Genomic DNA, 12,341 nt, shown 5'->3' with positions numbered 1-12,341 from the left:
ATCACATCAGCTTTTAGTGGATATTGGGATTTTTTTGAGTATTCTCTTTTTAAGAAAAGTTATTGTACAATGAAATAAGTTAATATTAATTTGATCCCTGGGAAGAATACTGTTGGAGATAGTAGTATGTGATCCTGTACGTTGTGGTTTATAATTCTGTTAAATTTAAGGTTTAAGTGACCAAGAGTGACGGGGATTAGTTTTAGATCATGTTTGGTGCCCACAGTAAAGAAAAGGGTGCGGTGGAATATTTTTCCTTTAACTAGACCCTGAGTTCCCTGAATATGGTGTTGTCACAAAAGTTGGAGGAGTCACTTGAAAGTACCCCTAGTAGGTTAGCATGAGATAAATTCTCATTCTCATGCTAAAAGTAAATAGCCCTGGCTCAAGTTCCTGTAAAAATGCGTTGAAAGGCCAGCTTTTGCAGAAGTACCCCAATATGCCTTCTATGTGAAACTGTGGATTTGAGACAAAGTGCTCTTTCCCTCTTGCTGATGCTGCTAAGTCACTTCAGTCGTGTCCGACTCTGTGCGACCCCATAGACAACAGCCCACCAGGCTCCCCCGTCCCTGGGATTCTCCAGACAAGAATACTGGAGTGGGTTGCCATTTCCTTCTCCAGTGCATGAAAGTGAAAAGTGAAAGTGAAGTCTCTTAGTTGTGTCCGATTCCTAGCGACCCCATGAACTGCAGCCTACCAGGCTCCTCCGTCCATGGGATTTTCCAGGCAAGAGTACTGGAGTGGGGTGCCATTGCCTTCTCTGCTTTCCCTCTTAGATGGTGTGAAAAACAACATGTAAGATTCTTCTTTCTCTTTTGTATGTCCAGGTGATAGCATTTACAGGAGAAAGGAAATCTGTAAATGTTGTCTTTTGTGCTACTAAACTGCCTCATTGCTGAAAAGAATTGGTAGTCCACCTCCTTGTGCATGAACGGTTTGCATTTCAAAGCTGTGATTGGTGTAAAGAGTCTTGAACACGTGACTTCAGTTATAAATAATTTAAAAGTATGTTTTCTAAGAACTAGTCCAAGACATTAATTCCAACTCATGCATCATTGCATATTTGTCGAGTACATTTATCACCTCAGATGGTAAGGTTATAAATTCAGTGTTTATAAGTTTTATTGTCCTGTTTTTTTTGAGGTTACTATTTTTGGTGCTGAGAAAACTCCTAATATCTGAGGAACCTCAGTCCTTAAATAAGTATTTATTTGGCAGTTCATAACTGTGGGTAGGAAGGGTGCATGGCTTAATACAAAGTGCTTTGTTGTTGCCATTTAGGAATTTTAAATTTCAGATAAGAAACTTTGATATAAATATGAACAAAGAGAGCAGTCCCTGGGCAGAGAGCAGTGCCCACAGGCGTGAGTGAGCCGCGTGTGAGCTCCTGGGTCCTCTGAGGGTGTGGTCTGCCCTGTGTCACAGGGTGGCGGCCCCAGCCACCCCATGACTCCAGGAAGCCTGGCCCACCTCCTAGTCTCCTGGGTGGGCTCGGTGAAGCGTTTTCCTGGTGAGACCCTTTTGTCATGTGGATTATTTTAGATTTTTCCATACAGCTTCTCATTTTGGGGAGAATAACTGGGTTATCTGGAAATGGAAATCATTTCATAATATCCAGTGCGAAATGAAGGCGAGGCCATGTGGGAAGGGGGCCAGGTGATCATGCAGCGCCCCCTGCAGTGATAGGCCACAGCTAATGAGAGTACATGGACCCTGCTGGCATCCAGAATTGGGCGTCCTTCTGTAAGTTTATACTGCTTTCATATATTACACTGTGTGAGTAAAGATGAGTTAGAGATGGGGCAAGCATTATTTCTTCAAAAAATGTTTCTCGAACTGTAATCTGTTTCAGAAGCAGAGGCCCTTAATATTGTGCTGTTTTCTTAATTGACTTTGAAAGTTATCACCTCTTCTTGTGATCCTGAGAGGTAGCTGATCAGCTATGAGGGCAGCTCTGGGTGACTGAGCACAAGTGTAAATTTTGTATCGAATCTGATGTTACCTGGTTTGTGGAATTTCATACATTAGGTTCAGGGAGGCACTTGTGGGTCCATGGTAATGCTTAAATGTAGAATTAGTATTCCTTTGTGCCTCATTTTCTGTAATATATTATCAAGAGAGGAAGGTTTATAATTACATCCTAACAAAGAGTTAACTTTGTTTTTATAATAATACAGGGTGATGCATTGAGTTTTACTCAACTGAAAAGAACCGAGTACAGAATTTTGTATGTAGTATTTATAAAAGTACACTTTAAAAATATATACAGAAAATCCCTGGAAAGGAGACATGCCACAAATGGTTGGGTAGATGTAGTGGCATTGTACTGTTGAGATAATTTTTTCTTTCTACTTAGCTGTTTCCAGTTTTTTAAAACAATGAAGTCATATTACTTTATAATGAAGAAAAGGCCCATTATTAGAGAAAGTATAGCAGTAACTTTGGTAATTTTTATTTGATGGTGTATATAAATCGTTTATGTCCAGTCAAAATACACTTAGCAGGTGTGATGTGTTTAATTTACCCAAAATGGGGTGCTTTCTTCCTATGACTTATTTATGTGGCGATGGAGGAGGGAACTGAAGACAAAGTAATAAGTTTCTGTGGTAACAACTTTATACATATTATTTGCTTTTGAGGTAACTTCTTACAGAAAAAGGAAAATATGAACAGAATCATGATTTTCCAAAAGTTGATTGGTAATTTTTTACATTTAGATGATGTCAGGGTTTTGTTTTTTTGTTTTTTGGAGATTTTTGTAAGTAAATTATTTTTATTTCCTTTTAGAAAATTTTAAATACTGACCTTTAGAAAATATGATTTCTTTCTCTGTTTTTTTCCCAGGACATGTATTCCTCTGAGAGACACTGGACAGCAGATTTGGGTGTAACGCCTGATCGGGACCACATACAGAGACATCTCCAGTCATGGGTAAGTGTCCTAGGTAAATTGGAATTATGTCATTTCATCAGTGATTGAATACTCTGGTGTGGCCCAATACTGTGCCTTTGTCTCTATTTAAAAGAAGGTGGTACTGTTTGGTGTTTGATTTATTCTAAGAAGTTAGATGTGAGGATCTCTGTGTCATTAGCTTCTTGGCTGGCTTAGTTTACCATCTAAACTTTTCTATTGACTGTTCATTGGAAAGTGACTCTTTAGAAATATGAAGAGGGAAGATGGCAATTGACCATAATTAGCAGAGATTTTATTATGTGACATTTAATCATTGGGTAACATGGGTTAATGTTATTTAATGTATTTAACCAAAGATATATCAGTGTCTTTGGATCAAGGAACCAAGTCTAATAGACTTATATTTTGAAATAGATTTTATCCTCTCAGTTGTAAGGGGATAGTATATATAATATTTTCTGTCATTCCTTTCTACTTCTGTTCATGAACAGGAGAACTAGATTTTACTATTTTAACTGTTTACTTCTGGAGAGTGAGGAAAGAATTAAGATTTTATCCTGATGGGGATCCTATGACAATTGTGGTGTACTTTTAGAGTACAGCCTTTTTGGTAAGGGAAACTGGGATGAAGTGAATATTTTCTTATTAGAATATAATAGCACAGAGTTTAAAATTTTTCACATACTGATTGTATTTACCTTGATAGGAATACAGTAGCTTTTCTCATCAGCTTGTATAATCAGGCAAAAGTTGATAAGTGAAAATGAAGCTGTTGTTATTATTGTGAGATCTTTGAGTACTTTCTACTAAAAGTAAAATTGCAAGCTGTGGTCTTGGGTTTTGGAGACTTTTCAGTGGGTTACTTTTTTGGTGTTGCGCTTTGAATAAAGAAGGATAGTTGCCAGATGAGTTCGAATACAAATTAAGAAAGAAGCAGCTTTTGTTATTTCAGCTCCATTCATGTGAAATTTGGTGAGAATGTTTCTTGTAGAGTGCCAACTCTAGTAAAAATGGTAGTATGAGTTCATGAACACTAAGAGCATTTTAAGAAATGCTTACTTTTTTTGAAATTTGAATTTTGTTCTACTTTGTAATCTTAGTGGTCTAGTAGTGTCACTTACAGATGGCAAGTTCTTTGAGGACAAATACCCAGGTGTCTTTCATTTTTGAATCTTGGAGTCTGACACGGCTGTCCCCCAAAACTCAGAGCCCTGTGAGCCTGAAGGTAGAGGGATGGGTGGCTTACTAGGCATCTGATGATGAGTACTAGAACCACAAACAAATTTTTATTTATAAATTACAATGGTTATACTTCATCTGCAAGATTTTTAATCGATTCTTTTTTATATCCACTAGTTCGTTTCTCATTTCTGCTTGTTTGTGTTTAAAATGTTTTCAGTTCTCTTGTTATTTATGTCTTTGAGGGTCTTATACATGTTTATTTTAAAGTCTTTTTCAGGTCATTCAATGATTTGTTTTGTCTGCAGTGAATTTATGTTCTGGTTGTTGATATTATTGGTGTTGACATCATGTTCTGTAATTTTGCAGGCACGGGAGTTTTCTTGTGATGGGAGTTTTCTTTTTCCTGCCTCTCTCTCTCTCTGATTTCCCCTGCTGGTCTGGCAGTTTTGCCCTTGTCTCTGCCTGGCTTTAGAGTTCCCAGATCAGAATTAGGTTTTGTGTTAGTGGACCAGGCCCCGGCCTCGGTGACGTTGGGGATATCACAGATTCGGTCACTGGGTCAGCTGGCATGAGGTCAGCCGTTTCCTAAGCTGTGGCCTCAGTGCAGTTAGCAGAAATCTTTTTCATTCTAGTTCCCTAAACAAGGCAGAGTGCCACCCCAGTGCCTGGTTTTCAGCAAAGTGCCTGCTGCTGACCCTAGTTCACGTGGAGCCCTTGTTACCCCATCTGATCAACCCATAGTTAATCCCTGAGGACCCACTGCCTGCTTGCTGCCTTTTCCTGCTCTGGGGCCCAGAGCCCAGCAGATCTTCTGGCCTCACCTTGGCTCACAGTGCGTGTTCCTGTGAGATTTCTGATCTGTGGAGATGTTTGACTTGTTAGGGGCATAGGTAATGTCCTTTTGGTCATTTGTCTTTATATTTTATCGGTGTTTTCTCAGTGTTTGTTGTGAAAACAGGGAGCTGCAAAGCATGAACAATGCCACTGGGGGTTTAACCACTGGGATTATAATGAAGTCTCATATCCTTACATCACATTTAAAATTAAAAAAAAAAAAAAAAGAGTTTCTGTTCAGTTCCCTGGATCCTAGAGCTCCTCTCCACCATCCTTGCACCCCTTCACTCGCTGGGGGAGCCCTGGGGTGCTGCTTCTCCAGAGCACGCTGCCTGTCTCACTCTTGGAGCTGACATCCTCCAGGAAAATCACTGGCCTGTTCAATCTTCATCTAATCTGTAAACTCCTTCAGGGTAAAGACTTATTCCTAGGGCTAAGCATGGTTCCTGGCACTCAGTAGATGCTCAATAAATAGTGCATGGATTTGGGTGTTCTGTGTGACACCTTTACTGTGTGATAACTCTTCCACGTGTTATTGTTCTTAGGTGAAGTTTGAGCTGCTCCCATGAAGTGTGTGTGTGTGTTAATAGGATAAAGCATTCCAAGTAGGAGAGCACTGTGAGAAAGGCGTGAAGGTTTGACCACAGGAGGATGTTACTGAGTGGTTGAACATCCTGGAGTATAGAGCTGGGGAGGAACTTGTGAGAGATAAAGCTGGTGTAGACGAAGTCAGGGTCCAGGTTGTACACATTTCAGGAGGTTTGGACTTAGGTTATAGTGCCCAGCTTAGGAATTGTTGAGGGACATCAGTGAGGGGAACTACTTAAGATTTCATTCTGGAAAAATTACTCTGACAAAGAGACATTTTTGTTAGATATAAATTAAAAAGATGGGTTACAGGCAGTGTTTGCCTTTCCTAGTTTTGTTGTTGTTTAGTTTTCAGCTCTTTCGATGCTCCCTTTGAAATAACGTTTTGAGTCTCTCTTTCTTGCCAACTTGATTTTCTCTAGTAATGGAAATCATTCTTGAGTGGATGATTGGAACCATAGGTTAGGGAATGTTGTCATGGTCTTTGCTGTGCTGCAGTTTTCAGGGGCTCGTAAGTTTTCATAAAGATGGGAGGGAACTGAGTAAATCAGAGTTCCTGTTTTTGAAAAAAATACTGGAGAAGATATCGTAAAATATGGTACAGGTTAAAAAATAGGAAGATATGTCATTAAAATCTAGATAGAATTTCCAAACCTAGATTTGGGTGAGATTGTTGGGTAACTAGAAATTTTGTCAGTGTTTCTCTAGAGATTACAAGAGAGATTGGGTACTTGTATATGCCTCTGTAGCATTTCCTAACCCTTCCCATGTCGTGAACCATGTAGGACATGGTAGTGGTTGTACAGCATATGGGATAAACTGATGGAGATGTTGGGGTCTTGGAGGCAGCCAGCTCTGACACCTCAGGCCAGACCCAGAGATCACTTTCTCTGTACATCCTGACACATGAATTGGGATGCCCCAACTGTAAGACCTAGAGAATTTGTTAAATGCTTTAAGATGTTTTTCGGCATTTAGTCTAGATTTTTATATATTCTGTCACGTTCTGAGGCTAAATATGTATCTTGTGCAATATGTTGGGCTGCTATGATGTGCATTTCATTGAGAATTGTTAGCTTTGTTACAATTGACAAAAAGCCTTTTGATTTTTCAGTACTTAAATTGGTCTTAATTTTCTATATGTGCCATATTTAGCCATGTTTAGCATTTTCATTAAACATTTTATTTGATAATGCCAAAGATGAAATAAAGCTGTTATATTTAAATTCTGGCTGTAATTTAAAATGGATTTTTTAGATCTTTGATGGAGATTGTAACAGTAAGAGTAGTTTGTGTAAAGAGCAGTGCTTAATAAGTTCTAGATGATCATTTTGATTAAATGTTTTTAAAAAAAGCCAAAAAAGCATCAAAAACCAAAAGTGATAATTTAGGGTACTACTTGTTTTTCTTTTCTCAGGTGTTAAGATAAAAAGATAAATTTTATCCAGTCTGTTTTAAATTTTTAAATCTTTACTTCTGCATTTATTTCACTTTATTTGGAAAAGTTTTGCTCTGTAAGTAATTACATGACATGTTTCCTAAGAGAGTCTTTTTAGGTGTTGACTGGGCAATCCAGGAGTGAATCTATTGTGTTGGAGTGTTTGATTTTGCCCTTTGGCCTAAATAGTGGAATGAGTTTTTTGAGGTCACTTCTGAATATGAAATATTTCTCTTTTATCTGAAGAAAAAGTAATGTTGGTGAATAATTTGGGATGTAGTGTATTTGTGTCTTTCTAGTAAGAGGAACAAATATCATCATTCATTGGAGCGTAGACTGAGAGACAATGCTGAAGTGAAGAACACTTAGTTTAACATTCATTAGAGCAGATAACGTTGTAAATGTTGAGACGATTACTAAACCCCTGAGTGGTAGCATAAAGATTCTTCTGAGTTTTATTAAATAGAAAAATCATGCAACAAGTAAGATAAGACTTTTCTTAAGTATTGTCTTCTTTCTACAACAGTAGTCTATCTGGATATATGTCCTATCTTATGGAATAGCTGTGTACCACAGAAGATAAAGAAAAGAAAATTTAAGTTGAATTGCATTTTAAATACTGACATACCTGCATTTAACAAAATCTTGAGAGAAATCTTTCTGAAAAGGATGCTAATTTCAGAAAATAGAATTTGATTTTTACAGTTTCTTGAATCCACTTTATTAGAACTGATGTACTGGTTTGAAAATTTCATACATAAACTTATCTATTATTTTTCATTTATCAAAAGATAAGTCAAATAGACATTTTCTATTAAAGGAATTGGAGCCTGTGAATGTATATGATGGATGTCATTGTATAGTTGTCCTCTCATTGCCCAGATGAGTGAAATTCATATTAAAGTTTCTCTAGCCTCTGTCTTTCTCCCTCAAAACTGATCTAAAATGGTATTTTGGTGTTAACCTTTTTTCCCTCTTTTTGGAGATAGAAAAGCAATCATGAAATAATTCTTTCTAGCCTCTCTTTAAAACCCTGGGCTGAGAGGGTCAAGAATAGAGTGAAAAGATTTCCCCAGGTTCCCTTACCCCATCCCCGATTCCCACTTTAAGCACTGAGCCATAGTTAGTTTTTTAAAACAGGAAATGTTGCATATATTTCTGTCATGATTGTGGTCCAGAAGTTAGGAAGCCAAATGGGATTGATACTTCTTTCTTTTTTTTTATTTAATTAAGTTAATTCATTTATGTCTGTCCTGGTTCTTTGTTTTTGCACAGGGTTTTCTCTAGTGGGGGCTACTCTTGGCTGCAGTGTGAAGGCTTCTCATTGTGGTGGCTTCTCTTGTTGTGGAGCCCAGGCTCCAGGGCATGTGGGTTTCAGTAGTCGTGGTTCCTGGACTATAGAGCACAGGCTTAGTAGTTGGGGTGCATGGGCTTAGTTGTTCTGCGACTTGTGGGATCTTCCTAGACTAGGGATCAAACTTGTGTCTCCGGTGTTGGCAGGTGCATTCTTTACCTCTGAGCCACCAGGGAAGCCTGTGAACACTTCTTATATGAGTTATCTCTTACTCAGGTTCAAAGATGGTGGTCATTGTATAGGCAGATGGTAGTAGAGTGCTGTTTTTCCCCCTAAGTTCAGAAGCTGACTTCTGCTGGCATTACCCAGGTACACTTGGAGCTACAACAGTTTTCTTTGTGCTTACACATTTGGAGCGGTCAGGTGGTAAGCTTTAAACAATGGAATGTGGAAAGATTACAGTTAAACACTAGTATGCACTTGTATACATCGTATTAAATTGTAGGGCATTTGGAATTGCAGTGCCTTTTAAAAAGTGCCATTGCCTGTTTTGGATTCTAGAAGAACGGGATAGAATGGAGTTTATTTGATGCATGGTAAAAGCTTTTAACCCTGTAAAGTACTGTGTTTGATCTCACTGGTTAACCTTATTACGTTCTAGTAAATGCAAAGTAGAACAAAATATGTTTGCCTGACTATAACTTAAAAAATTCGAAAAGGAAAAGTGTATTAAGTTTTTTGTAAATAGTTGTTCTTTTCTCTTTTCCCTTAATGACTTTCTGCTATTTCCTTATGTGATATGTAGATATAGCTCAAGTGGAAAGTGTTATGTATCAGAAAAGGAGGAACTAGGTATTATCAGTGTTGGAAGAACTCTGAAAACTTGTTTGTGACAATTATGGCACAACAAAATTTGAATTTCCAACTTGCTTGAATTTATTGAGCTGCATTCTCATGGACAGTAATGACCTCTAGGTAGGTCCTCAGAGCTGTCCTCCTTATTTTTTTCTGTTTAAGTGTGTATCTGTTCTCAGCAGGTGAAATTCTATCCCCCCTTCCCACCTGGTCCAACTTTATTTTCCCCATGGGATCAATTCTGTATTTTTAAGTATCTGAATGTGTATTATTAAAAAATACCTATTACTGATTTTGGAACCGTTTGAGAATAGGTTGCATGTATCATGCTCCATTTTGTATTTCAGTAGGTAGTCCTGAAGAATAAGGCTCTCTTAACGTGACCACAGTAAAACTAACTTAATAGATTGTGTTTATCTGGTCTACAGACCACACTTCATTGTTTACAGTTTCCCCAGTAGTTGTGGCACTTCTGTCCCTCCAGTGCAGGGTCCAGCTGAGTGTCGTTCACACCTTGCGTTTGCTGTCTTCAGTCTCCTCTAATCTGGAAGATTCCTCAGATGTTCTTTATCTCACATGATGTTGTGTTCTAGAAGAATGCAGGCCAGTTCTTTCACAGAGTGTCCCTCAGGTTAGGACTGTCTGAGGCTCCTCTGCTGGGATCCACCCTGGCCTGTGTGACAGGTTTGGGGGCATTCCTTCAGGAAGCCTTCTGGGAGGGACAGGGGAATTGCGTAGTGATCTCCCCATTTCCTTCCCATTTGGTTCTTGCACAGAAAATTTTCCCATTTCTTCTTTAATTGAAATAGAGTTCAAATCTCTTCTATAAGAACAGGATTCATTGTTCTGCTTTGCAAGTTTCTGTTTTGCTTAATTATGAAGGTTTAGAAAAATGGCAATAAAATATTTCCTAGAATGTGAGATGACCTTGAAAGGAGACAACATTTGGCTTTTATCAGGAGAAATTCCTTTCTGTATGATTTCTGTTTTGAATTACATTGACAGAAATCTAAGATGCTCTTGAACAGGTACTGTGAAGATATAAGGTATAGTTGAATTTAGTGTTTTTTAAAATAACAGTAAACCAGCTGCAGCTCTTCATCTATTAATTGAATTTGCTTCACTAAAGATTAGCCCTTCCCATAACCTGGTGCTTCTTTGTCCTAATAAATTTTCTTTAGCTAAAATAGAATAAATGAACATAGCAAGGCTCTAATTCCCATTCGGCTTTAGAGATTTATGGGTTATATTAAATTTAATGTGAAATGTCAGAGAATACTTACCATCTATAGTTACAACTTTTAAAAGTTTAATAATTTAAAGGTATATTGGAAGCTAGAAAATTGATGGACTATTGCAAAAGTATAAGAGATTCAAAACTTGTTTTTAGACAACAGTGAGACAGGTGATATAAATTAATTTCTTAAAATATTTTAAGAGTTGTGTTCGAGTCTGATTTTAAAACAGATTTTAAGGAAGAGAATCCATGACTTGGAGTAAATGTTAAAATGCTTTTATTTAGTACTAACAAGTATTTAGTGAGCACCTCCCCATGGGCTGCTGCTGTGTTGGTCTTTGGGGATTTATTAATAGACAAGGACAAGACCCGCATCTCATGGAGCCCTTGACTAGTGGGGAAGATGGACACCCCAGTGCTGGGAGTGCAGACAGGAGCCAGGAGCCTCTCCCCGGGGAGCACAGGAAGCCCACTCTGGGGAAATCATCTTCCAGCTGAGCCTACTTAAGTGGAGAGCAGAGGGGAGAGGGTTCTAAACAGAAGAAATGACAAGCGTAAAGATCTGTAATTGAGAGACTGAGATTAAGAAATGGAGGCGAATTCAGCATTGGTAGAAATAGGTGTTTGGAGGGGATTAAAGTTGGCAACTTTAGTTTAGATGAACACCCTCCTGTTGCTTCCTAACTGAATCTAAACTAATCTGTTTTCTTCATTTTTGCTAATCCCTTTTCATTGTTGTTTTAAAGTATAACCATAACATTAAAATAAGTCCATTTGGGAATGGGGAGAAAGTCATTGGTAACCCCATTCATTTGCTTTTTTGCATATGACCCTCTGGTATTGTCTCGCTATAAATATTTTGATAAAATTGGGTTCATAGTGTATATGCACTTTTATATTTGGATTTCTAACATTGATTTTAGACAGTTACCATATTTCCATAATTGTTTTTATAATTAGAATTCATAATTTTATTCCTTAAAGGTAACGATGCATAATAACTTAATTAACTATTTCCCTATTTTTTTTGCTTTTTGTTTTTTAAGATGGTTCATTTAAAAAAAGGTTTGCAAAATGAATATTATTGGTGATTTTGCCCTATTTCTTTAAAAAAAAATCCTATAATTCCTTAGGCTAGATTTATAGTTCAGTTCAGTTCAGTTGCTCAGTCATGTCCCACTCTTAGCGATCCCATGGACCACAGCACGCCAGGCCTCCCTGTCCATCACCAACTCCCTGAGTCCACCCAAACCCATGTCCATCGAGTCGATGATGCCATCCAGCCATCTCATCCTCTGTCGTCCCCTTCTCCTCCTGCCCTCAATCTTTCCCAACATCAAGGTCTTTTCCAATGAGTCAGCTCTTTGCATCAGGTGGCCAAAGCATTGGGAGTTTCAGCTTCAACATCAGTCCTTCCAATAAACACCCAGGACTGATCTCCTTTAGGGTGGACTGGTTGGATCTCCTTGCAGTCCAAGGGACTCTCAAGAGTCTTCTTTTGAACCACAGTTCAAAAGCATCAGTCCTTTGGCGCTCAGCTTTCTTTGTAGTCCAACTCTAACATCCATACATAACCACTGGAAGAACCATAGCCTTGACTAGATGGACCTTTGTAGGCAAAGTAATGTCTCTGCTTTTTAATATGCTGTCTAGGTTGGTCATAACTTTCCTTCCAAGGAGTAAGCGTCTTTTAATTTCACGGCTGCAGTCACCATCTGCAGTGATTTTGGAGCCCAGAAAAATAAAGTCAGCCACTGTTTCCACTGTTTCCCCATCTATTTTCCATGAAGTGATGGGACCGGATGCCATGATCTTAGTTTTCTGAACGTTGAGCTTTAAGCCAACTTTTTCACTCTCCTCTTTCACTTTCATCAAGAGGCTCTTTAGTTCTTCTTCACTTTCTGCCATAAGGGTGGTGTCATGTGCATATCTGAGGTTATTGATATTTCTCCCGGCAATCTTGATTCCAGCTTGTGTTTCTTCCAGCCCAGCGTTTCTCA

The 12,341-nt window shown here is 38.3% G+C and overlaps 1 protein-coding gene across 2 annotated transcripts in view; it reads left to right on the top strand.

Annotated features, from left to right (window-relative positions):
• Positions 1-2,842: 2,842 nt before the first annotated feature.
• USP6NL (USP6 N-terminal like) overlaps positions 2,843-12,341 on the top strand; it is a 124,564-nt gene continuing 115,065 nt past the window's right edge. The window contains exon 1 of one of the 2 annotated variants that reach the window (XM_081554022.1): positions 2,843-2,931. In XM_081554022.1, the coding sequence (XP_081410148.1) occupies positions 2,928-2,931 (4 nt within the window). In that variant the 5' untranslated portion in view covers positions 2,843-2,927. The remainder of the gene's footprint in view (positions 2,932-12,341) is intronic. The other variant, XM_081554033.1, reaches the window with a different exon arrangement.

The sequence above is a fragment of the Giraffa tippelskirchi genome, chromosome 13, assembly GCF_054371585.1.
Source record: "Giraffa tippelskirchi isolate mGirTip1 chromosome 13, T2T-mGirTip1v1.2.pri, whole genome shotgun sequence".
NCBI classification, from domain to species: domain Eukaryota; kingdom Metazoa; phylum Chordata; class Mammalia; order Artiodactyla; family Giraffidae; genus Giraffa; species Giraffa tippelskirchi.
Note: the sequence above shows the minus strand (reverse complement) of the source record. Positions and strands in the feature narration are given on the sequence as shown.